The following is a 27109-nucleotide window of genomic DNA, read 5'->3' on the forward strand; positions in this document are numbered from 1 at the left end:
TGCCAGATGACCCTCCCAGTAGTTTATGGTGGTTGATAACATGTTGGGAAACCATGTAGTTCAGCAGTACTCCCCTCGTGGCCTAAACCAATCAGTTCAAAGGAAACCCCTCTTGTAGTAACCAATCACCCTTACCAACTTGTTCCAGTGATTGTGCTAATCAATGTTAAGAGTTGTTTTATGATTTCCCTGCGGTGTGTGATGATTTGCTAAGAGATGCTATGATGTATGTGAAGTCCCTGCCTTCCCCACAGAGTGTATAAAACTGCTGCAAACCCTGGGCTCGGGGCCTCTCAGAGTCACCAGTTGCGGTGTGTGTGCAGAGGACTGAGCTAGCTCGCAATAAACACCTCTTTGCTGTTTACATGGATCTTGGTCTCTGGTGGTCTTTTGGGGGTCCCGAATTCGAGCATAACACTACCTATGATCACTAAGTCCAGCAGTAGATCACCTCCAATCTGGGGGAGCAGGCGATGGTGGGCTGGGTAGATGGATCACCCCTTTAATCCTGAGTTGGGAGGGAGACTTGGTGGGGGCTTCTCTCCTGACAGGGAAATATTTGGGATGCCAGATGACCCTCCCAGTAGTTTGCAAGACTCAGCATTCGGTTGGTCTTTTTGGGAAACTAGCAAAGAAAGCTCCACGAATAAGAATAAGGTGTGTGGGGCAGAGCGCTGGCCTGGGAGCCTGGATCTCTGACTCCCACCCAGCCTTCTGGCCACCCATGACTGGGGTGAGTTATTTAAACTTTTATGTCCCTACTTGAGGAGAAGAGAGTCACAGTTATTATTGATGAGACTCTTAGTAGCCGAGAATCACATTCACATTTATTTAGTTTTCCCTGTGAGCCCAGTATGAGCCCTCTTTATAGTAGGGCAGCTGGTGCCCAGAGGGGTTAAAAAAAAAAAACTAGTCCAAGGTCATAGACCTGGGAAGTGGCAGAGCCAGGGTTTGAACCTGTGGACTCCTGAGCCTGCTTAACCAGGGCCACACTGCTGCTTTCTCTGAGGCTATCAGAGTTCCCCTCTCATCTCTGAGTCTCCCTCGCCCCTCTCTCTCTGTCACTCTGGTGGCAGGAGGCAGGATGGGTGGCTTCCTGTAGGACTGACATGCTGCCCCATCCCATCAAGCTCCTGGGGAGGGGCGGTCTCCACTGGATGGAGGAGCTTGAAGACAAGGCAAAAGAAAGATGCTGATCTGGGCCCACCAGGAAGACCCTCCCTCTCCCTACTTCCCCCTTCTCCTTGAGATGTCAGAAACCTTTCTCTCTCTCTCTCTCTCTCTCTCTGTCTGTCTCTCCCCCCTCCTGCTGCTGGCCCCCCAGAGAAGAGGGAGCACGAGGCTTGGAAAGCGATAGCGCCTTTCCCTGCCGCCTGCCAGCCGCCCTCCCTAGCTGCAGCAGAAGCTATAAAAAGCACAGCCCTTCAACAATAGGTGACATCACCCAGCGGCAGAAAGAACTGGATTCTGCCAGATGCCAGGGAGAGTTATGGCTCCCATCCTTCCCTCAGGACGTGGCCCCCTGAGAAGGGGCTCAGCTATGTGCCACGCATCCTGCAGGGATGGAGGTTAGATTCCAAGGCCCTCCTCCTGCCCTGGTGGACATGGGCACCCATGCCATAGGCGATTTCTCAGGGCTGGGAGAGGAGCTAGGGAGCAGGGGGGCTGGCTGGAACCCTTCATTGTCCTCTGAATGTTCAGTGTTGAGGTGCAAGAGGAGTTGAGGGCTGGGAGCAGCTCCTGGCTCTCCTGGGGGAGGCTGTGGCTGCTGCAAGGGTTTTTCTGGCCCCGTTGGGCCGGAGCCTCCCCAGCCCTGGTTCGGGGCCCAGTGCCTTGCTGACTGGCCTCCCGACCCTGGCTCTGGATGTTGTCTTTGGTGCACAGTGAGTTGACCATCCTGGCAAGAATGGGTCACAGGAGGTGTCTCAGGGACCCATCAAAGGATCCCAGCCAGGAGCACAGCTTGGCTCTCCCACTGCGCCCAGGCCTGGGGCAGGGAGGCCTCCCCTGCATGAGTCCCCGGTGGCCAGCGCGGCCCTGCACAGAGGCGAGGCTGTGCTTAAATCCTTGGGTGTGTGCTGGAGCTGAGCTCTCAGTCTGCTGTGGCTCGGAGCCTCAGTTTCCTCCCCTGTAAAACCAGGGCTGTTGGTGACGTGGTAGGAGGGCAGGTTGGGGACCTGCGTGGCAAAGACCCTGTCCTTCTTCAGGAGCCGCTGGGCTCCAGCCTCAGGGCTACCATGACAAGACCCTTGCCTGAGGCTCCGGAGCAGACACCTGAGGGGTAAGGGGGGCTCTGAGCCTGGCTCTGGGAGCAGCTGGCCTGGCAGCTGGAGTGAAAGCCCAGCTCCTCTGGCTCAGAGGACCTCATCTCCTAGTCGGCATCAGCAGCCCCCGCGAGCCCCTCCCTGCCTGGCCGCTCCCCTCTGGTCCACAGATCCTAATCCCAGTCTGCAGGGGCTCCTCCACAGAGCCACCAAGACCCCGCCCTCCTCATAACTCCCCTCCTCTGGTCCCTGGGCCCTGGTTTGTGCTCAGATGGCTTGAGAAGCACAGGCGTCCCTTCCAAGTTCAGCTGATCGCTGTGTCCACATCTTCTCTTCAGTCCCTGTGTCCCCTTCCATCCTGCTGTCTGACCACTCTCTTCACTGTGTGCCGCCCCAGGGCTCCAGCCACGCCAGGTGACTTTTGTTTTCCAAGCCACCATATACATTCCCTCCAGGCCTTCTCCTGTGCCAAATCTCTTCCTGGGACACCTTTAACCTGTTTCCTGCTTGTGAAAGTCCCGCTTCTCCCAGGTCTACCTCTCTAGATCTACTTTCCTCCCTGCACCTTGGTCAAGATTAATCCTCTACCTTGCCAGTGTGTTTGGCCCCAGGGACACAGTGCCCTCCTTTTGTATTGCATTTCGGCGAGCGGGGTGAATGGCAGCAGAGGGCTCCCCAGTGTCTCTGAAGCAACCTGAGATTAGCAGAAATTTATGAGGTGCTAGGCAGAGTGCTGGGTGCAGACACCCTTGTACCCTTTTCCCACGTGCTCAAGGTGAGGGTGGCTATTATGATTACAGTTTCAGAGATGAGCAAAACCAAGGCCCAGAGAGGTTAAATCACATGCCCTACCTAGGCCACCCAGCTGGTAAGTGGTAAAACTGAGATCTAAGCCCAGGTCCATCAGATTCCACAGTTAAGCTCTCTTTGGACCCCAGTAACCAGGAGGGTGTCGGGTACAGTGTGATCTATAGATGTGTGCAAAACTGAAGAGGTGTTGTGGCTCCTGTGGCCAGGGCGGAGCCTCATGCATGTTTGAACACACACCCTGGGTATTCTGTTCATTAGCTGGGATCTCTGCATGGGAGGTAGGTGCTGAGCTAGAACCAGGCAGGTCCATGTTGTCCTGATTCAGGCAAAAGAAGTGGTAACCTGTGGGCAAGGTGATGCATGACTGTAATCCCAGAGACTAGGAGGCTGAGGCAGGAGAATCATAAGTTCAAAGCCAGCCTCAGCAATTCAATGAGGCCCTATCTCAAAATAAAAAATAAAAAGGGCTAGGGATGTATCTCAATGGTTAAGTGGGTTAAGTGCCCTTGGTTTCAATTTCCAGTATCAAAAAGAAGGAGGGGGGGAGGAGGAGGAGGGAGAGGAGGAGGAGGGGGAGAGGTAACCTGGGAAGAGCCAGGGGAGGAGCAATTCTAAGAGCTGAGGCTGAATCTGCCCCTCTCCTGCACCAAGGTGGTCACTGCTCTTCTCTTACGCAGCTGGATCCCTTGGGGAGACTCACTGAGCTCCCAGCAAGCATGCTCTGCTGAATCCTGTGGCAAAGGAACTCGGTGGAGCAGGAAGAACACAGCTGGAGGTGGCGGCCCAGGGGAATACAGGCTCCTCCACTCCCTAGCTGGGTGCTCGATCTGCCCTCAGACCCTCAGTTTGAGGGTGGCAGAGACTGTCTCATTTGTCAAGTGCTCAGCCAACAGTGGGTGGGGAGCCCAGAGGTTTAGGAAAGTCTGCTCCCTGCTGGCTGGTGGCAGTCACTCAACACCCCAGTGCAGTCACTGCACTCCATCTAGGCACTGCAGCTTCCCGTATCCAGGGGAGAAGGGGGGGCAGTGCCTTTGCCTGCCCTCTCCAGCTGAGCCTTGCTCTTTCTTGCACTGACCACTGAGCCCTCCAGCCCCAACCAGGTTTTCTGCCTCCTTCCTAGCCAGGAAGCAACCAGTGTCCCCCTGGCTTCATCACCTTTCCTGGGCTCTATCACCTCATGCCTGCCCTTTGGTAGCTCTGTCTTTCTCTGGTCTGGCCTCTGGTTGATGTCCCATAACCCCATGGTTCTGAGGCTGCTAAAGACAGTAATAAAACCTGACAATCTTCAAACCTCCTTCTTCTGTCCATCCACAGAGACCTTGCCCTCACTGCTGCTGCTTTCAGGGATCTTCTCCAGCTGACTTAGGCTTTGACATCAGGAGCTGGTCAAACCCACTCACCCAGCCCCCTTCCCACCATTCTCCCATGTCCAGCTATGTCAGCTGACCACAGCCCCACTTTATGGACAGATGGAGACTCTTTACTGTGAATCAATCAATCTCTCTCTCTCTCTCTCTCTCTCTCTCTCTCTCTCCCTCCCTCCCTCCCTCTTTTTTCCCTCTGGTTCTGGGGATTGAAGGGGGGGATAGCAGGGTGCTCTACCACTGAGCCACATCCCCAGCCCTACTTTGTATTTTATTTAGAGACAGGGTCTCACTGAGCTGATTAGAGCCTTGCTTTTGCTGAGGCTGGCTTTGAACTCACTTTGAACTTTGAACTGTCTCAGCCTCCCAAACTGCTGAGATTATAGGCATGTGCCACCATGACTGGCATGAAACTCTCTTTCTTTATTTGGATGATTAATTATTTAAACCATATCCATTCATTTATTCTTTTATCTTTCCATTCATCCATCTCTCCATTACCCATTATCCTTCCTTTTATGCATTCATTTATCTATCCATCATCCATCCATTCAATCATCTCTTTATCCATCAGTGAAGTCACCCATCCAACCATCCATCCATCCATGCATCCATGCATCATGCATCCATCCATCCACCCATCCATCGAATACACAATAAGCATTTATTAGGTCCCGGGCCCTAGGCTGGTCTCTACCTTCAGGAGCTCACAGTCCAACCTATAAAGATAGAAAGACAAAAGCTCCAAAGTTCCTTCCAGTTCCAGTATCCTGGGGATGTGTTCTGTCCCCGTCCTGCCAATGAGCACCAGGTAGATGCTTGTGGCCTGGCTGGGAGGCTGCTCCTTCATTGGGAGCCCCGGCTCCACTGCGGCTATGGAATCCCCTCCTGCTTGCCTCTTGTGGATGCTGCTCAGAGGCAGTGTGGGGACAGCAGAATCCCCTCTCCAGGAACCTGGAGGCCACACCAGCCTCTCTGACTCTACCCTACCTGTGAGAGGCAACAGAGTCTGAGCCAAGGGTAGACACAGGCAGTTGTGACTGTCACTCTCTCTGGTTCCTTGCCTCCCCAATGATCTCCTCCTCCCTTTCCTCCCATCTCCACCTCTGACCCACCCTCCCCTGGGCTCTACCCTGCTCTCTTCCTAATTTCTTTCTCTTATTTCTTCTCTCTTCCCATGAGTGGGGGGACACATGGAGTGGGTCTCACCAGGGTGGGTCCTAGGATAAGTCACAATAGTCCCCACCCAGTGTCCTTGCCTAGACACCAAGGTTCCCAGAGCACTAACCAGGGCACATGCCATGCCAGGCCCAGAGACCAGAGCTCTTCTCCTGGACACTCAGCATTTCCATCCCCGGCTTCCTAGCGCTCAGCCCAGGGCTGAAGCCCACACCTAATTTTTTTTGTTGTTCTAATTCTCACCTACAAAATCAACACCTCCAAACTCGATCACACTAAAGCCACGAGATCAGTCCCAAGTGCCCTGGACTCACTCCCTCAGCCTTTTTGACTTCCTCCCCACACTGTGGTTCCTGAGAAGGCAGGAGAGCAAGGAGGGGCTTCAGGGGACCTCCTGGGAGCACCCTCCTGGGGAGCACCCTCCCGCTCACCGAAGTGTCCTCAGAGCAGGAGGCGATGATGTTGTCGATGAACGGGTTCCACTTGATGTCCAGCACATTGCCCTGGTGGCCGCACACCTTGGGGTAGTTGGGCTCAATCCTTCCTGTCTGCAGAGGAGAAAGACCGAGGAAAGGGGTTAGTTGGGTGGCCCCAGGGTGGCCCTGAGAGGAAAGCCTTTTTTCTGGGTTTCTCAAATGAGGGAGCCCCCCAGGGCTCCCTACTTCCTTCCTGACCCTGAATCAAAGCTCTTTGACAGCCACAGGTTCTCCCAGCAGCTTGAACCTGCACCAGGGCTTTTGACATTCCCAGGCATGAAGAAGGTCGCCTGGCACTTATTGCCTCTTTCTTTGGAATCCCAATGGCCCCATCTCCAGGTGGTTTGGGACACTCCCTTGTGGGATTCTCCTGCTGCTCTTCTCAGGGCAACTTTAGTGGTGGGTTTGATGAGACTGGAAGGTCTTTGAGGACCCACCACCCACATTCTGTCTCTTTGGTCCTTGCTGGGCATTGCCCTGAGGCTGTGTCCTCCCTGACAGACGCTCTCAATGGTGGTGGAGGCTACAGAGCAGGATAGGACACCCCTGTGCAAGTCACCCCTTCCTCAAGTGAAAGCACCTGAAGATCAGATCACGACCCCCTGGGACCACCAAGTCCAGCAGCCCTGGCTCCTCACTCACTCACACACCCGGGCACCTACTGTTCCCGCAGCACCAGGGAAGCTGACACGCTCAGGTTGGGATCAGGAGGAGGCTCCTTCTGGCTGCTCCGGGACCCGGCAGAGAGGCCCAATCTCGGGGTCCACCCATACACTCATTGGTATAAGTTATTCCATCTTCACTGTCAACGGGCCCCCTGTGCAGTATGCACCCTGAGCACCTGTGCACAGTGCCCTGTGGCTGAAGGCACAGTCTTTGGAGTAAACAGGCCTGTGTTGAATCTCAGTTCTGATCCATTTTAAATGTGCATCCTTGGGAAAGCCAATGAGTTTCTCTCCATTTAGAACTTCATTTCTAAAATGAGGGCTGGCAGCAACCTACTTCTTCGCATTGCCACGCAGATGAAATAAACTAATGTGCTTAGCAAAGAGCTTGGTGCAGTGCTAATCACCATAGCAACTGTTCAGTACATGGTAGTGGTCTGTCTTGTGCAGGTGAGATGACACCTCCTCCAGGAAGTCCCCCTGACTCCTCAGTGGGTAACAAGCTTCCTGCCATGCTCTCTCAGTGCCTCCCTGCAACATAACACAGGGGCATCTTGTTTGCAGTCTGTCTTTGTCTCTGGATCTGCAGCTCCCTATAGGGCTCACACACAGTAGGTGCCCAGTAGGTGACTGAAAGACATCCTGGGGGGCAGGAGGAGTCCCCAGAAGGATGGAACAAGGGATGGGAAGATCTGGTCTCCCAAGAAAGACTGCCAAGGTGGCAGAGAAAGAGGCAGAGGCCGCCTCCATTCCCTAGGTCTTCCCGACATGATGTCTTGGGAGGATTCAGAGGGGAGAAGACAAAGTTTCTCCTCTCACTGCCCCACTGCTAATAGGGGTCGGGGCCTCACCCTCCTGTAGTCTTCTTGTCTGAAAAACTAAGAGGAAGACAATAGTCTGGCTACTCCTAGGTGCTCAGCCAAGAGTGGTTTCAGAGTGAGGGCCCTGCGGAACCACCCTCTTCCTGCCTGTGTTATCAGGTCTAGGTATGATCTTCTGGGACACAGCAGTGGCAGGATCCGTAGACCAAAGCGGTTGGAGCAGAGCATTGAGGCCCACACCTGTAATCCCAGTAACTTGGGAGGCTGAGGCAGGAGGATCTCAAGTTGCCTCAACAACTTAGCAAGACCCTGTCTCAAAATGAAAACTAAAAAGGGCTGGGGATGTGGCTCAGGGGTAAAGTGCCCCTGGGTTAAATTCCAGTGCAAAGAAACAAAACAAAACAAAATAAACCATGTCTGGAGTGGTATGAGAGAGAGGAGAAACCTCCTGAATTGGGCCAGGAGGACATCATTATACTGTATGTTTTGGGAAAATTCAAGAATGGAAGAAAGATGTAGGGGAATTTTACCCTCCATTATGATGAGATCCTTTTCCATATTCCATAAGGGATGCATGCAGTTAGGATTGGAATATTTTTCCAAATACTTGTTGGGCTGTTAGACAATGACTATTTTTTTTTTTTTTGTACTGGGGATTGAACCCAAGGGCACTTAACCACTGAGTCACATCTCCAGCCCTTTTTTATATTTTATTTAGAGATTAGAGATAGGGTCTTGCTGAGTTGCTTAGGGCCTAACTAAATTGTTGAGGCTGGCTTTGAACTCCCAATCTTCCTGCCTCAGCCTTCCAAGCTGCTGGTATTATAGGCATGTGCTACCACACCTGGCAGACCAAGACTTTTTAAATGTGACTTGAAGCAGAGACAGAGCCACATGTGACGCTGGGATTTATTAGAGTAGTGCATTTTCTTTAACTCTCACAACAAACCTGTGAATTAGGCACAAGGAAAGTTAAGGCCCAGAGAGGTTCAGTAACTTTCCCAAGATCCACCAGCTGAAAGCAAAGTTGGGACTCCCACACAGGTGTGATTTCCCAAAGTGAGCTTTTCAAACTCCACTGCTCATATTGGCCAGCTCCCCTCCTCCAGCTCTGACTTGCCACGGCCAGACAGATATTGCATCATCTCCTTCCAGAGCTTACTTACTTTCGCAGAGCCATTCCTTATGCCTTTGAGTGCTCTCTGAGCTAAACTGTCTGCAATAAGCTTTTGGCACCCAGCCCAGCCCAGGCAAATCTGTGGGGCACCGACTCAGTCGATAGGTGGCCATCAGCTGACAGGAGCGTCAAGCCAGCAGCCTGCGGGTGATGCACTGGAGGGGCAGACTCAGCAACGTTACTGGGACCAATGCAGAAGCAGGAGCAGAGAGGCCAGAGCCCCACGCTGGGGGGGGGGGGGGGGGGAGGGGGGAGGAGAGCATCTAAAGCAGAGCATGAGCCTGGCACCGTGCTACTTTACACAATGGACGTATTCCCTAATGAGGCGGTGCAGGGGACTCTCACGCGGGAACCACATTCTTGCTCAGGGGAGCAGCATCCCTAAGAGTTCTGCAGCACTGTCTGCTTGGCTATAACGGGCAGCCTGAAGAGAAGGACACCCTTTCCACCTGGCGGCTCTGAATTTCCTGTTTATTACAGCAGGTAATACATTTTGTTTGGAAAATGAGTTCTACTGCTGAAAAGAAAAGTTAGAAAACCATTTTTTTGTTGTTTTTTTTTTTTCATAAAGAAACCAAGCAAATTTAAAAATGTAATTATTAACTTCAGGGGGAAAATGTCTACAAAAGCTAATGTAATCATAGAGCATAATGATTTGTGTACAATATTTACGTAGTTGAAATAATGTAAATCCTGAATATTTATTTAAACAAGAGTTGTGCTCTACTGTGCTGGGAACACAGCAGCAGGAGGGTGAGCCTGTGTACGGTGGAGGGTGGCCGAGCAGGAGAAGACCAGGTCTCATTTCCCATAATAGGAAGTCAATAAGCAACGCTTAAGTTAAAAAAAAAAAAAAATCTACACACAGGGGTAAAGGTAAAGGCACCTAATCAAGAAATAGGGGAGCTGGGCGTGGTAGCACATGCCTATAATCCTAGTGGCTCTGGAGGCTGAGGCAGGAGGATCAGGAGTTCAAACCCAGCCTCAGCAATTTAGGAAGGCCCTAAGCAACTCAGCAAGACCCTGTCTCTCATTTCTAAATAAAATATAAAAATGTCTGGAGATGTGGCTCAGTGGTTAAGTGCCCCTGAGTTCAATCCCCAGTACCAAGAAAAAGAAAGAAATAGGGGAGTAATAAAAAAGGAATAGCTAAGGCAAATGAAAGCCACTATCTTTAAGAAATAGGGATTGTGGGTTCAGCACAGTGAACAGGAGAATGAGGCTCCAGGCAGGGGTGACAGAAATGTTTAACAACTCCGTTTCCAGGGGAAAGACCTGAATTTGTAGGGGTCACCATTTTCAGTAGCGTAAATATTCCCACCCTCACTAATCTCAGGCTAAAGAACTGATGTCAGGAAATACAGAGTTAGAAGAGACTCTTAGCAGTAAGCACACCATTATATAATATTTCCACTCTACAGACATCATTGACATAAATAACTGCAAGGACACAGACTGTATCAAAACAATTAGGAAGTGATGAATTTTTAATACTTAGTACCTCTGTTTTTACTCTATTTAATTTAAGTTAATGCAATTGAATTTTTAATAAAGGTGGTATTTAACAACTGGCTCTCAGAATTCCTAAAAATTTAACAGTAGGCTCTCACAAGCCAGTACAAGCCAACTCTAGCACATCACCTGCAGAACCACAGGCCTTGGAATGCCAGCAGATGTCCTGAACGCTGCATGTTTGAAACTTTGATTGACGTAAAAATTAAAAAGCAATCAAATAAAACATCTGGGCCAGATGTTCCAAAGGAAGTTCATTCTTAATTATTAAAAAAACGTGGACAATGCTCTCTCTGGACTCCATAAATCTCTCTGTTGTATGATTCCTACTCTGTACAGGGGCTGTGAAGAAAGGCCACCCCCAGTCTGGCTCTTGCTCGCTATCCAACCCTGCCTCCTCACACTTACTACAACAGGAATCATTATCCTCAATATACAAATTTATTTTGATTTATATGATCAAATGTCATCCTCAAGACAATCCCATTTTACAGCTGAGAAAGAGGCTCAGGAGCTTCTGAGTGCAGTCTTGTTTTCCACTGTGACAGAACATTAGAAGGGCTGTCCAGATGGTCAGCTCATGAACCACCCCAGGGGCAGGTCCGCCCGGGTCAGAGCCTAACCTGCTCTCTGATTTCCAGCCTCAGCTACTCTGGCTCCGCAGGGCTGGGCAAGGACTTAGCTATGTGGGCGGGGTGGGGAGGCCTGTTCCTTAGCCTCAGGGATCTCAGGGAGCCCTTCACACTGCTGATGTGGGCGGGAGCCTGGAGGGCTAGAAACACAAGGCCAGTCCTCCTTCCGTGTCAAATGTTGGCTGGTAGCTGCCGCCACTTTTCCAGAGGTCTGCTTGACAAGTTCTCTCCAAAACTTTCACAAGGTCATGGCTGCTTGGGGAATTTACCCCAGGGCAATCAACAGAGAAGCACACTAAGACACTCACTGCTGTGTAACAGGGAGCAATGCAATAAATGCCTAACTAAAGGCACCACCTGAAGGAATTGCAGCATGCCAATATAGCAGAATACTAAGAGGTCACTTAAAACCACGTTCAAAGCACGTTTAGTGGCATGGGAATTGCTAAAGACCCAACATCTAACATTTAGTAAAACAGAAACAAATCATATATATATACACACACGTATATGTGTATATGCATATATATTACATATATGATTCCTATATGTGAGATACACATTATTAAAAATACACCATCTGCAAGAAAATACATCAAAATGTTAATAGTGGTAACCTTGGCTAGTTGAAAATTATTGGTGGCTTCCAATTCTTTTATAATGAACATTTAACCTTTTATTTCCCCATTGATGCTGGGGACGAAATTCAGGGCCTTGAAATGTTAGGCAAGCTCTCTACCATTGAGACACAGCCCCAGCATCAATATTTAACATTTTTATTCTAAAAAAGAAACCCAATCACCTTGATTGGTTTCAGGCAAACAGGTCTCAAAGAAATGAGATGCAGACGGCTGTTTCCCAGGGTCCCTGTCCTATGAGTTTCGATGGAGCATAGGTGTACTGGTTTGTACAGGCTTCTCTACTCCCTTGTTGCCCCCTGCATGGTCTGGAGGGAAAAAGCTCCTTGAAACTGAATACAATTAAATAATTAATTGCAAGTGGATTTCACAGTGTGTATGGATGCGCACGGGCAGTGCGGGCCAGGCCTCCCCCGGGAAGGCTGGCGGTGCGGTGATGCCCTGATGCCCTGGGAGCAGGTCGCCCGGCAGACTGCCCGGGGAGCAGTATGGGCTCTGGGCCCCTGCCCAGGCTTTATCTGAACTCAGTGAACTGACCAACGATGAGTCGCTTCCAAAACAACCCGCACTGCAGCTTCAGCTTCCTGGAACCTCCCATGGCTGCAGAGTTGAATTTTGTACACAGAAGCAAAATGTTTTCTTACCTGCAGAATCAGCTTAGCATGGCAGAAAACACTGGGCAGGAGGTAGTGTTTCCATGCGTGGTTCTGGCACTCACCAGCTAGGTGACCTTGAACATCGCCCCTGGTCACTCCAAACCTCCAAGGTCTCTAGACCCTGGCCTACGCCCTTCCTGATTCTCTGCGGCTGCCCTCTCCACTCTATGGAGCAGGACACCTGAACAACACAGAGCACCTTGCTTTGAGCATACCAGGACAGAATGCAGGGTCTGCCTCAAGTTCACTGTCAATGATCAAAGACCTGAGTGCTTACCAGGTGCCAAGCCTGAGCTGAGCAATTCATAGATATTATTTTACTTACTCTTTGTTAACAACTCTATAAAGTTTTATTAAGTCTTTATAGCCCTCCTGTATCAACCCATTTTTTGGATGAGAAAACTGAGCTCTGGGAAGAGTCTTGTAGGAGGTGATACCGGTGGGAATTGAACAGCTGCCACCTCAACTTGACCTCTAAGTCTCCCTGCTATGCTGGTGCCTGTTTCAGGATCGAGTGAGATAGCAGGTAATTCAGGGGAAGAGTCAGAAATCAGAAGTAGAACCTCAACATTTCCAGTGTGGTTCTCCACAGGGGCTGGTGGCAACTCAGTTGTAAAGTCCCTTAAATTCTTCTTGGAGACCCTCCGTCCTTCACTCCTCTCTCTCCTGGTCCCTCTGCGCTAACCTTAGGGTTCCCAAACCTTTCCAGAGTTTAGTGGGAAGTTTGAAAACCCCAGTACCCAGGTTGCATCCCATATCAATTAGATCACCATTTTGAGAGGCAGGAGTTAGACACCAGCAGGTTTTAAAGATTCCCCAAGTAATTCCAGCGGCTAGCAGTGTTTAAAAAAGCACTCTCCTAGAGACTCCATATTCTGCCAAGGGCTAGGTCTCCAGTTCAGGGAGATCTACATGTGGGGACAGGACCAGCAGCAAATCAGTCTTACCCGAGGGGGAGGGTGAGCAGCTAACAAGCATAATCACACATTATCACGCATAACAGCATAACATTGGTCTTATTTTAGAAACCACAGATAAAGCAAACAGGAAGGTAAAAGTCATATGAAGTGATGGCGTTTGAAGTAGAACTCAGGGCAGAGGAGAATGCAGAGCCCAGGAGATGGAGGGTCGAATGGTGGGACCCCAGGCCCCAGTGGGAGATGTCTAAAGATGGGCCACCCGTCTGTCATCACATCCCCCCTGAGTGCTGCCCCTGCATCTCAGACCATCCCCTCAGGCTGCCTGCAGACTTCTCAGCTCTCTCCATAGCTGGAAGTTCACATTGAAAGACAGAGTCATACAACGGGTACTGCCATCCATCTCTCTAAAGCTCTTAGCACAGGTCAGGCCCCCTGTATGTCATGCACTGGGCCCAAAGGAAGCTGTGCCCCAATTTAGATTAATACAGCCCTCGACACTCCAAATATGTAACTTTTCTTAGTATTACCTAGGAAGGAGACTTACAAATGAGGAAACTGGTCCCTGGTTGCAGCACCAGCAGTGAAAACCTGAGGGAGCTCTGGGTGTCACCATGGGAAGCATCTCGAACCACTTGAGTCACCACTAAGGTGTCTGTCATCCAGTGCTGGCTGCCCACCCCAGGTGTGCCCTGCTGTGGTTCCTGGAGAAACGCCCTCTTCCACATCCAGGAGGAGAGGTGTAGGGGCCACCTTAGTCCTTGGTCCTGGGCAGTGTCTGTTCACAGACGCCAGAAGGGAGAAGAGGCTTCTGAGCCTAGAAATGGAAGATGCTGAGCGATTGTGAGGGAGTTCGCATGTGTCGGAAGGGGCTACCTAGGTCTCTGGGACTGGGGACTCTGGCCACCCTGCAGACCTCAGAGTTCAAGCTTGCCTCTGCAGTGTCCTAATTACTGGCCCTGCTAAAACAGAGATGATAAGAAGTCTCCAAACTGCCTGAACCTGACAAATCTACAGGAGGGTTCTTTATGGGTGTAGGGAAAGCTACGGCTCCCTCCTGGCTGCTCACAGCCAACTGGGTAAGAAAGACGAAGAGTGAGACATGCCGGCCCGGGGGTGGGGCTGGGTTCTGATGGAGGCAATGCTGAGGGCTGTGCGAGGACAGAGGGGCAGGCGTGGGGACAGGGAGGTCAGGAGGGCCTTTGCAGAGGAGGAGGAGGCCTATAGACAGGGAACAGGGGAGGCATAGCGGGTGCCTGGGGTGCTGAAGTACCCACACCTACGAAGGCCCAGATCTTGAATAGGTAGAGATGGACAAGACCACAGCGGAAGGCCCAGAGCAGACTGCTGAGGAAGCTGCAGGCCAAATGTAGGAATCGGAACTTGACCCCACCGGCAATGGGGAGCCAATCTGGAACGCACTGGACCCAGAAGTGTGCCGGGCAATTGCTGCCCAGCAAGGACTGCGATGCGTGGTGAGCCTAGAGACGTCAGGGAGGGCAGGAGTCAGCGCAGGGAACATGTCCTCGAGGGAGGGAGGCGTGCTGGGCAAGGCTTCCCCGGGCAAAGCCTTTGTGTCCCTTGCCATGGATGATGGCTCCCTCATCCACCCATTTAGCCAAATCTCTCCTGCGCTCTTTCTTCAGGAGCCACAGATCAGCAGTACGGTTCTCCAATAAACCCCAGGCAGCTTTTGCAGACATCTTCTTTGGTCCCATTTATACAGTGGAAACAGGCTCAGAGAAGTTGAGGTTTTGTTTGGAATCACAAGGCCAGGAAGCTCTCCAAGACCTCAGCTCCAGAACCCATTCTCTCTCCACCACCCCTGGCAGGGCTTGAGGACAATGTTTCCATTGCTCCACGTCTTTTTCCATTGACCTGACCAGAGGGAGGCCCTTATCAGCCCTGCTCCATCAGGACAGGTGGGGCGGTGAGGTTAAACACCTCTTCCCTATTTTACATTTTACAGATAAGAAACCCTGAGACTGAGAGGCAGCAGCTACCTTGTCCAAGGTCATGTGATAACACAGGTTGTGGCATGGTGACCAGGTCCTGCCTGGGGCCTTAAAGCCACTCTGCATCCCTGGGAGATGAAACAAGTTCTACAAAAAGGGGTGTGAGGCCATGTCTTGAGACACTGAACTGCACTCCAGGCCTTTGGTGTGATAGTGCAGGGGGACCACAGAGGAAAGCAAGTCTCCTGACGTCCTAGCCCTGCCATTACGTCCCAGAGGCCCACGGTGGAGCAGGAGGGTGCACAAAACTCTGAAAAGTGTTTAAGAAGTGACTGTAAAGAACTGACAGCCTCTATGCCAATTGTGGGGGTGAAAGCCCTTGAGTTGTTTGTTTTACGACAAACAGGAAAGGACATTTCTGGCTCAGGCAGAAAAATCACACGAAAAAAGTGCTGGCATCATCTGCAGTCTGTCATCACAAGCGAACTCCAAGCAGGCAGGGCATACTGGGAACTTGTGGTCTGGACCGCTAGGGAGTGAACTTAGGGTCTTTAGGGTCTTCTCATTTCTTGGACACAAGCTGCCTTCCTCCTCAGGCTCCTCAGTGCAGCCCAGGGCAAGCCTCCCCACGTGGGAACTGCCTGGAGGGATGTGGACATGGAGGATCCTGTGCAGGTGAAACCTTGTCAAGGTCAGGAGCCAGTCCCCAAGTCTCTGTTTCCAGCCCAGAAGCCTGGCCGTCTGCTGTACAGGGGCCATCCCAAGACAGGATCCCTCAGACTGTTCCAGGTTGCCAAAAGTATAAAAATTTCTTCTTCCATTACTCCTCTGGCCCAGGGAAGGAGAAGGAGAAGACGGTTCCTCTGTCTGAAGCCCTTCCTGAGACACCCCAACTCTACACACAACTCCCGCAGGATGGGAGGAAACTCATTTAGGATTATCTTTGCTGGCCCACCTGGGATTTGCAGAGCAGTAGCAATCCATGTTCAGTGGAAAGAGATGCTCACTGGCTGTACCTCCCTGGACAAGTCTGCCTCTCCGGGTCTCAGTTTGAAAAGTGGAGACAGCATTGAGGGAAAGAGGTAACACACACCTGGTATACTGGTTGCCCCTGGGGGCTTCTGTGTCTCTAGCAGGCATTGATAATCGCTCACTGAGCTCTGCCTGAGTCTTGCAACCCAGGGACTCCCGGCCAGTCGATCAGAGTGGGCAAAAGAGATGAAGTCTGACTGTCAGCCTGGCGCCATGTGATCCCTAGGGCTCTGACAGCTGCTAACATCTGAGCCCCTTGCTAAGCCTCTGAGATGCCCCGTACCTCTCTGTATTCAGAGAGGATCCCTAGAGGCCTCTGAGAACATAATCCCCACAAATGCCCTTACATCTGCCCCTTCCTCCAGGCCCACAGCCCCAGGAGAGGCTCCAGCTGCCTTCTAATTGGTCTCCATGGAGCCAGTCTCCCCTTAAACCCTAGTGTGTGAGGCTGACCTTCTATAATTACTAATTCCATTCTGCAGCTTCTCCAGAATCTTCCATGGTAGGTGTAACCACTTGTAGGATTTTTTTTAACAGGTTGGGCATCCAAGCCTCCTTCTGGATTTGGAGGACTCTTCACAGTACCCAGGACTGGCGGGACACCGGGCCTTCCACACAGGAGCCGCAGTGGGGCTCCTCCTACCCAGAGTCCTTTGCGGCCTGAGTTGGGCACATGACTGGGTTGGGCCAATCAGACTCTCCCACCCCTGGGCAGCCCAGTGCCGGTGCTCACTCAGGCTGGTTCCCTACGACTCCCCGCCTTGGGCCCTTAAATCTGTGAATGCACCAAATCCTATCCTACAGAGAGGGCTCAGGGGTGATTTCTGTCATTAGCAGTCAGGACTCCTGAGGGAGCTCGCTCTTCTCTGCCTCAGCCGACCCAGATGATTCGCCTGGCCTTTGAGGGACCACACACCTCATTTCCACCCCACAGCCCCCTAACCTTGCCATTCGGTTTGCGCCACCCTATGGGGGTCACACTTAAAGAGACAGTTTTCAATGTTATGTTTCAGGGCCTAATAAAATATTGAAATTTCCACAAGTCCCAAGATTTTGAAGACCACACCTTTGCTCGGACCGCTTCTCAAATGTGGAAGAAACACAGACGTTTGCCGGATTGTGGGTCTCAAAACTCTGTTGGGAAAAATACGGTCCCAAAATTAGGGTCCTCACTGGACCAAAATGATCTCACCTTACCACCACCGCCATGCCACCCATCCTGCTCCTGCAGGCTTCTGCAAACTTAGCTGTCCTTCAAGGCCACTGCAGCTCCTGCTTATGCTGGGCCACCTCTGGCTCCTCCATGTCTCCTGATCCCTCTTCTCCCTCAACATTTACCAGCCTTTCTCCCTGTAGCTTGCTGTGTCTTATTGAGGAGCCTTCCATGTGTCAGACTTGAAACCAAGTGTTGCTTTAGTCATTCTTCACAATAATCCCGAAGCACACATTGTTGTGTCCATTTTATAGATGGGGAGACTGAAGCTTAGTGAGATTAATTAACACCGTAGCAAAGCCAAGTCTCATGTCTTTCTTCCCAACTGGAATATAAGCAATATACAATGGATAGTACTTTGTCTTGTCCTCTGCTGTAACCCCCGCATCTGGAATTGTGCTTGACACATGGTAATGTCTCAGTAGAATTCTGTTGCATTAACCACACCACAAACTGTGAACCTAATCAGGATCCTCTATACAGTTGTATGAACTGTGCACTGTACAACCTGGAGGGTACCATTCACCTGGTGTGCAGCCTTCTGTGATTCTCAGGACTTAACTGTGCTGCTGCTCTAATTCTTCATTTAGCACAGTCTTGTCTTGTTTGCTTTATTTCACTGGTGTTGGTTGCTTTCCCTGAGAGATTTATCAGCACTTTCATCTTAAATGAGATAGTCATGGAAGGCTTCCAGCGGAGTAGGGGACACAGATGAAACCTGAGAGGGCAAAGACATGCTTCTTTTGCCCTCTGGCCCCAGACACAATGTCAGTCTATCTTCAGGATCAGATGATTCCCACATCTGCCAGAAGCACAGGTGTTGTTTGGGCGACTGTGGGAGAGGGTCCCAGGGCACCATGTGCACCCTTCAAGCTGGACCACCGCTCTGTCTTGCCTCTTTGGGACATCACCAGGAACACGCCCATCCACGGGGTGTGTGGACTCCCAGAGGCCCTGGGCCCACACCATGGAGACTCAGCCCTGGTCCATTGCTGCTCCTGCAGAAGCCATGGGAGCTGTGATTACAACATTCAGGGACATCTAAGAGGCCAGAGAAGGGGCTGGCCACCATGGAGGTGATGGCCTTGACAATCTCCTTCACACTGCAGGTGAACAGCCCACGACTGGGCCGCCCTCCCACCCATCTCTCTGCTGAAGCTGCTGAGACTGACTTGCACTTCAGGGTAGGGGGGGTAGGAGAAGGAATGCCATGTGCTTCTAGAACTCCCAGTCTAGTTCTGGCTTTGCTCATGCTGATGAGTAACTGTGCCAGCTCCCTCCTCTACGGGCTTCAGTTTCCTCATGTGCCAACAAATATAAGGTCACTGGGCACAGGGCCTGGCACGGAATAAGTACTCAACGAGCATTAGCCATTACTGTGTCACCGTCCCGGAAATGCAGGTTAGCTGCCCCTGCACTGCGTCTGCACCTGTCCCAGCTCTCAGCCCGCTCTGCGCCTGCCTGCTGTCTCGTGGGCTGTCTCCCTCACTGGCAGTGACGCTCCAAGGCTGGGGCATGTATCCAGCCCGATTTAGGATTTCAGACCTAGCTCGGTCACTGGAACATGGACCCAGAAAGTGCCAGATCGGCACCAGCAGGGTTCCAGCACCCAGACGCCCGGCTTCTGACTGAGCCATACCCACGTGCTCATCCATGCTCATTCAGCACAGTTAGGGACCCGCCCTCCCACCAGCCCCTGGCTTGGCCACCAAGAGACCAGTCAGGTGGGACGCTTCCCTTAAACATCAGCTCTGCAACACTGTGTCTGTTTGGCCACTACTGAATGCCCAACCCTGAGTGCAGGGCCAGGCTCATAACGGACTGGGTCAGTACTTCGGGGATGAATGCACGACCGAGGGGCAGGGCCGTTTTCAGGAGGCCCTCACTCTCCTCCCCAGCCCAGCACGCGGCCAGCACAGGCACTGTCCTGTTGTCAAGCAGAGCTGGGCGGCAGGAGGGGGCAGGGAGGTGAACCCAGCCCCTGGTACGGCTGCCACCTGGCCTCTAGCCAGATCTATTATCTTTCCAGTGACCTGTGGCTACATTTTCTACTCTAATTGTCAAACGATAAATGGGACGTGTGGCCTGCCTGCCCTGTTTGAGCACAGGGATGCAGTCACGAAGGCTGGGGGCTGGGCACACAGTGTCTGTGTGTCTGGGAGGCCCTCGGGGACATCGTGTGGGCAGCTCCTCTGAGTTGGGCCCTGGCTGCCCCACCTGCCAGTCCCAAGGACAGCCAGCTGCTGTTTTTCTTCGTTATTGTCCAATGGCCCTGCAGCTATCTCCCGGGGGCTCCCACTGGTGCAGAAATTGAGGGATTCTTCGTCCTCCAGAGCACCCCGTCTGCACTGCGGAGCCCTAGAAAGTCCTGCCAATGGCTCCCTGGGCAGCCCCTGGCCCAAGGTCTTCCCAGAGTGGGTGGGAAGGTCCTGTAAAGGGAGCACTCACAGTGGGCGGAGAAGGCAGCGCTGCCTCCTGGACTGAGGCTGGACTGCACTGGCCCCGAGGCAGGGTTTTCAGAGGCTGACTGTTTGGTAAGAACAGGAAATGCACAGCCCCACCCAGTCGCTCTTCTCCCACAGCTGCAGACAACCTGGGGCCTGTAGGGCCAAGGGGATCTGAATTCTCTCTGGATATGCCACTGGAGGGGACCTGGCTGCCCAGCCATGGCAGGATTCACAGAAAACTGGGCTGGACTGCGGGAGAGGGGCCCCTCAGACCCAGCAGAGCTCCTCATCAGCAGAGGGGCAGAGGCTGGCCCAGGGTGATCAATCCCCCAACAGGGCCACCGGTGCCTACAGCAAGCACTGCTATCTCCTTTCTGCCCAGGGGAGACTTTGAAGATTGATTTCAAGTTAGCACTGCCTCAGCAAGCAAAGCCAGACAGCCCTGGGGTGGAGCCTGGCATCTCCCCCAGAGGACCTCCCTGGCCTGAAGAGACGTTTCCTGAGGCAGTGGGGACTTTGCTCCTCAGCCCCATCCACTGTCACCTGGCCTTGAGCCAGCGCCCCCTCTGAGCCTCACTGGTGCCATCTGTACAGTGGGGCTTTGTGCCCTGTGACCTCTGTGGTTTGTCATCTTCTGACCTGTGTTCTCCTCGCTGGGCTCTGTGGGGAGGTACAGATTGGGAGGGGTTCTGTTGGGAGTGAGGACCCTGAAGCCCGGCTGTGTGAGAGCAGAGGTGGGGTGCCAGCAGATGGCCTGGGAGCCGGAGGGAGTCTGCAGGGCTGCCATCCTGGAGGCTCTGTTCAAAACAGATCCCTGCCTCCTCTAAGCCTCTGACTCAGGGCCCGGGGAAGAAGCGTGTTCAGCACATCCTTAGGTGGTGCCTGTGCACTGCGGCAGCAGAGGTGGCAGGGAGGGCCTGAGCACCCACTGGACGTCTCAGGGACCTGGACTCAAGTTGGCCTCTGAGGCTTGCTAGGAACAGCAGCCCCATGTCACAGGAACAGGGGCACTGAGGAGGAGTCCAGCCCCGGGTGGGCTTCTCCATATGGTTATCCTTGCTAACAAAGGAGACCCCCACCCCCTAGCCCCCCAGTCCTGACAGACAGCTGAGGGAAATGACCTTCAGCTAGTTGGGCCTAGGAAGTCCAAGGCCACGGTGAGCCTGACAGAGGAGGAAGAAGAGGAGAGGAGGAAGAGGAAGAGGTCCTGCTTGAATTCACAGTTCCCTGGCGTTTCAGTTCACAAATGGCCCCCAAACTAGGCCCTGCCAGATGCCCAGGCTAGCAGCTGTTGGCACCACAAGCAGAGGCCACCCCAACACGCATGTGCGCACACACACACTCACACACACACACACACACAGCACGCGCACACTCTCACACACACTCACACTCACACACACATACACCACACACACTCCCCCACCCATGCTAACCAGATCAGGATGTGCATCCAATTCAAGCTTCGTCAGATCTTGAGCCGCCCCACCCCTCCCTCTCTCATAGCCTCAGAGCTGATTGGACCAGGGTGAACATCTAAAGCAAAGACAACCAATCAGATCCCCTCCACCCTGTTTAAAGTTCTAACTGCCCTCATCCTCTTCCCTAATTAAGTTCTCTTCCTAGCATTCTTTGCCTTCTGTTGTGCCCTGCGATCTACTTACTTTATTATCTGCCTCTCACATTAGCATTGTAGGCCTGACAAAGGCTGTGATTATTGGGTTTTTGTTTACTGCTGGGTCCTTAGTGCCTGACACATAGTAGGTGTTCAGTGAAAATCAGATGAATGAATAAGTTCTCTCTTCCTGGAGATGCAGTAACAGCTAACATTTACATCCAGTATGCATTCGTAAGCTGAGGAGTCTCACAGGGCCAGGGTAGGCACATTATTCTATCAATGACCTTGGTTTTATGGCTCACAAGCATGTTTATAATCATCTTATTCAAGTCTTCCCATTCTTCTGGGGGAGGTGTAATTTCCCTAATTTCAGGGATTAGGCTCAGAAGGGCTAATGGGCTTGCTCAAGTTCACACAGCAGGGAAATGCCAGAACTAACAGCAAAACCTATGACACCACCTGCCACCTGCCCAAGTCCCCAGCTCTCTCCAGGCCCCTGGAGGCCCCTGCTCTGTGTGGAGATGGTGCACTGGCCCTTCCTTTCTCTGGGGAGGTGAGCTGGAGGAAGGGCAGTCTGGGGGCCCCAGGAGGCTAACCTGACTGAGAAAGGGAAATCCTCACCAATGATTGACAGCAGAGCCAGAGGCTCTGCTGAGAGGGGACCCAAACACCCCAATGCATGCTAGACTAGAAGTATTTCCGCCATCATGGCTGTCTTCTTCAGATTACCTTCTGCTCTATTTCCCAATTAAAGTGTGGCTCACGGAGCTGAGAACAATACTGTACTTCCAGCCTGTGCTCTGGCTGGCTTCAAAAAGGGAGAGGGAAGATTTTTCCTCCTTCTTCCCTGACCTCGAGGTCTTGCTGCCTTATGAAAGGATCCCTGAGTCTATAATTGACTGTCACCTGAAATCCCACCATTAGAGATTCATTCCTTTGGTGTTTCATTTTGCTGCTTTTAACACACAAATGCTGCTGAGGAGAGCCTAGTGGGAGATGTTATTGGTTAATGTCAACTCGTTCTAAATGATGGAAACTTTCCTGATGCTGTGTTCCAAGAGGATCCCCTTGGATCAGAACCCCTCACCCTTCAGTACCCCACCATCAGCACAAGGCCCCAGCAGGGCAGGTGCTGCCTCAAGGTCACCTAGTGAATAAGTGGGAGATGGCTATGCCAGGGCCACACTAAGGTCCTGGCCACATCTGTGCAGGGGACACCCCACAGCCTTTCCCCAGTCCTCCAGTGGGAAGCTCTTAGACCGCAGACCCCAAGGTTTGCCATCTTTCAGGGAAGCCCTGCCTGGCCAGACGGCACTGTGCCAAGAGGGAAGCTGTGCTACTGACATGCCACCAGCAGAGGGCAGTGGCCGCACTGCTCTCAGCCACATCCTGAATTCTGGAGCAGGAGGGAGTTTTGCAGACCAGCCCTCTGGAGGCTGGGGTTCCTGTGGCCCTCACAGCAGCCAGCCACTGCTTGAACGCTCCCAGTTAAATGAAGCTCACAACTGTGCCCAACTCACTCAGAAAATTCTTCTGTATGTTGAGACGGTAATCTGCTTCCCGGTGACTTGGGCCACGGGCGCCTGTGCCCCGTCCTGCTGTCTCGTCACTCCCTCTTTCTTATCGCCCCCTCTCTCCTGCTTCTGGGGCCACAGGAAAAAGTCAGTCAGGTTTCTATTGCCAGCTCTCAGAAGCTGCAGTCCCTCTTCTGACTGGGCACCCGCAGTGGTGTGTGACAGAGGCTGTCATTCTTATTTTTCCTATAAGAGGTTTTATTTCTTATCTCTAAGAGGATGCCATGAATCCTGATAAAGTCTGAGGCTCCACCAACCAGGGCTTTCCATACAGCTCCCTTTCACAGCAGCCGTGAGAGAATGGGGGAGATGCTGCGGCCCCACCCCACTCCCCAGCTTGGGTTTCTGCAGCCACAGGGGCTCCCCGGCGCTGTTTACCTCCCTTCAAGCCACTGCCTTTCCTAGGGGTGTGGGCTGTCCTGGTTGCAGGATCCTCCATCCACCCCAACTGCCAAGCACACACACCTGGCCCTAGCTATCTCACCTTCAGCCCCTGGCCATGTGGTAGGGACAGGTTCCTAGGGTGGTAGGTCCCTGCCTCACGACTTGGAGGGCCTGGTTTGTTGCCTTGATTTAATTGGTTACCCCTCCACCTCTTCTCAGGCCTCTCCAGCCTAGACCAGGATTCTCCCTGATTCTCACGGCACCAGCATGGTTTTTTCTCGCTTCCAAGGCTGGGCCAGTACATCACTGTGAGTTCTTTTGAGAGATTCAATCGTGGGTACGGGGGCGGGGGGGATATGCATGCTCAAAGAAGATAATTTGAAACTCACACACACACACACACACACACAATACACAACTCTAAATTATTAAATCGTACTACCATCCCTGGGGATAATCACTATAATTTGGTGCAAGTCTTCCCCAACCTGTACTCAGTGAACGAGTGGAATAGGGTCCTTTTGTCCCTGTTCACTATCCTGGTGGTCCTCATCACACTCTCCAGGGTTTCCAAGAGTCAGGTGCAATTAGAATGTTGTAGGTGGACACACAGCCCCTCCCCACACTGCCTGCCTTTCCTTGCTGGCATTTTGACCCTGGGATCCCCCTCCTGCTATGGACACCCCTGAGCCATCCTGCCCACGGGGTGCCAGGACTGGGCTGTTACCAGTAAGGCATGGTGTGGGCTATGAGTGAGCCTGGTCTCTGCTCTACCCGCGGTCAGCACTTGGACCCCAGCTGCCAGAAATGAGGACATGTGGCCTGTGGGGAGGCCCAGTGGTGAGGAGTTGGGTGTCAGTTGAGGTCTCCTGCCAACAGCCACAGGGCAGTGGGGAAGCCCGTGTGCCCCTGAGTTTAGGTTTCAGACGATCGCAGCCCCAGCATGGCTGTAAGTGCAACCTCGTGAAAGACCCTCAGCCAGAACCGCCCAGCTGCATTGGGAATACTTGTTATTTAAATAGTGGAGAACGAGCCGACTTTCCATTCTTTGTGAGAGAGGGGGAGCAGGTGCCATCATCTAAGATTCTGAGACGGGAAACTGAGGCTGGGAGCAGGCAAGGCTGTCCCCCTTGTGGGTCCACAGCCCACAAGGAATGGGTGGGTTGTATCAGTTATCCTGGGTCCCAAACTGCGAGCACAATCCCTGATATTTCAGAGGGTCCCTCCACACTTTTTAAAAAAGAACCAAGAAAATGGGAAAAAAAAAACAAAGCAAAACAGGAAAATTGGGAAATACAGATGAGGGATAAGTACTATTCTGTCCTGGTGAAAACCAACTCTATTTTATGCCTAGCTAGAGAGAACCATTGTTTGGCTTTCCTTTCGACAGAACCATTTTTATGCCTATATTGTATTCCACAGTGGGGCTGTACTGATAAATTGTGCAATCTCTACTTTTGGATCCATAAGTAGTTTACAGTTTTCAATGCTCTAAAAGGCTGCAGTAAATGTCACAGCTGAATCTTTGCATATACTTGTGCATTCTTTAAAAGATAGATTCTTATAAGTGAAAAGGCTGGGATTAGCAGGCCCACTTTAAAAACAGGCTTTTGTTCTGAATTTTAAAATGTCCTTCATAAAAGTTGCACTGATTTGTACTCCCATCAGCACATCAAGAGAATGATCCTTTCCCCACACTCCTGGCAGCACAGGATATTATCATGTTTTGTTTATTTTTAGATGAAAAATAACATCTCTTTGTTTTCCTGTGCAAGCCTTGAATACCTAGTAAGGCTGATCCTGTGTTCATTTGCTAGTTGTACATATGCATTTATTTGCTTGTGAATTTTCTGATTATATGAAATACTCGAGTTCTTTCTATTGGGGTAACATTATGGTCTGGATCTGGAGGGTCCCCCAGAGGCACATGTGTTGAGGGCTTGGTCCCCAGTGCAGCAGTGTTCAGAGGCTGGGCTTTGGGAAGTGACTGGATCCCAGGGCTTGGACCTCACGGGTGGATTGACAACTTGATGGCATGATGGGAGGTGGCAGACACTGCAGGGCGTGGATCTGGTTGTAGGCCCTTGGAGGTGTGCCTTGAGGACAGTATCTCGTCCCCGGCCACTTCCTCCCCTGCTTCCCAGCTGCCAAGAGCTGAGCAGCTCTCCTCCAAATAGCCAGGGACTGAGACCTCTGAAACCTGGAGCCAGAATAGACCCTTCCACCTTTAAGTTGCTATTTTGATGAACAGCTGCGTAACACAAAGGTTTATCTTTCAACAATTTATAGGTACTTTTTGTAACTAGAGATATTAACTCTGTACGTTATAATTCTTCATCACATTTATTGACCCTTTCCACTCTTTTTTTTTAATGCTGGGGATTGAACTCAGGGGCACTTGACCACTGAGCCACATCCCCAGGCCTATTTTGCCTTTTATTTAGAGACAAGGTCTCATGGAGTTGCTTAGGGCCTCGCTAAGTTGCTGCGGCTGGCTTTAAACTCGCAATCCTCCTGCCTCAGCCTCCCAAGTTCCTGGGATTACAGTGTGCCTCACCATGCCTGGCTCCCTTCCCCTCTTGATCCATCTACAAAAACTAACGATTGTAAATATCCCTCCTTTTCCTTCTTCTTGGTCCTCTATCTAGTTGGTTATCTATAAACATTGTTTTATTAGCAGGAAACTCAGGGATTACTTTGTTGAGAACAAAACCCACCTCTAGAATAATCTCTACAGTCGATGCAGATTTATTTCTGAAGCTCAGGGACATACATCACAGCTAATTCAGAGACGCTTCACCCATTTCTCTTGAAGAAAATGGGCCCCAAGTTCAGGGTCAGTTGCAGGAATGGATTCCTCGAGTTGGCTCCCCCAGTCTTCGCCTGCACCCCCACGCGCCTGAAAATCTACCACACTCGATGCCCACTTCCGCATTTTCCCTGGACAGAGAGAGGGCCTGTGTGGGTCCCACTAGGGAACCCGGCCATCTGCAGATCGTCTTAGGATAAAGGCCTGAGCTAGACTGTTCTACCGCACAGGGGATGAGCTCGGGTCTCAGGTTGAAGGACGGCTGCCTCGGGCTTTCTGAGGGATGTTATTATGCATATTTCTTTGTTTAGCTCAAGTAAGGCTTAGAAGAAAATCTGCTCAGATTTTCTTAGCCTAGAAGAAAATCCACACCTCAGCATGGTCTCTCTCCAGGGCTCTGAGTGATGTGGCCCTGACCCTGCTCCCTGCTCCCCTTGCAAGCTCCACCTCTTGGGCCTCCTTCAGGCCCTGGGCCCTGGCACACGTGACCTCTCTTCCTGAGACTTTTCACACATCCGTCCATGGCTGGCTCCTTCCCACTCAGGATCTCAGAGAGGCCCCTTCTGACGGTCTTCCCTCATCTGTCCCCCACGACTCTCTCATTACAAGTTGATTTCCACAGCATTTATTACTGTCAGAAAGGTCTCCTGACTGGCCCACACAGCTCCCCAGAACAGGGGCCTTGTCTGGATAGTCCATCTATGCTGTCTGCCTGATCCAGAAGCTTCCCTGGTCTCCGCATTCTCCCCACTGGCCCGAGGTATGTGCTAGGTGTGAGAGATGGCCGTCCTCATAAGGACTCTGCCAGTTAGGACTGATTGATCTCTAGTTGACAAGTAAGAAGGCCAGGCTACGGGTCCTCACTTAGCTGGAAAGTGGGGGCATCTGGATTCTAAGCCCTCAGCCGGTGATCTTCACAGCCACATTCCATTTACAGACGTGGGCTCAAGTCTCTCCCTTTCCGGC

General features: G+C 51.9%; 1 protein-coding gene across 2 annotated transcripts in view; it reads right to left on the bottom strand.

Annotated features, from left to right (window-relative positions):
* Coro2b (coronin 2B) overlaps positions 1-27109 on the bottom strand; it is a 97381-nt gene that overhangs the window by 24001 nt on the left and 46271 nt on the right. For both annotated transcript variants that reach the window (XM_015480487.2, XM_048793613.1), the window contains one exon: positions 6049-6165. In XM_015480487.2, the coding sequence (XP_015335973.1) occupies positions 6049-6165 (117 nt within the window). The remainder of the gene's footprint in view (positions 1-6048; positions 6166-27109) is intronic.

The sequence above is a fragment of the Marmota marmota genome, unplaced genomic scaffold, assembly GCF_001458135.2.
Source record: "Marmota marmota marmota unplaced genomic scaffold, marMar, whole genome shotgun sequence".
Lineage (NCBI taxonomy): Eukaryota > Metazoa > Chordata > Mammalia > Rodentia > Sciuridae > Marmota > Marmota marmota.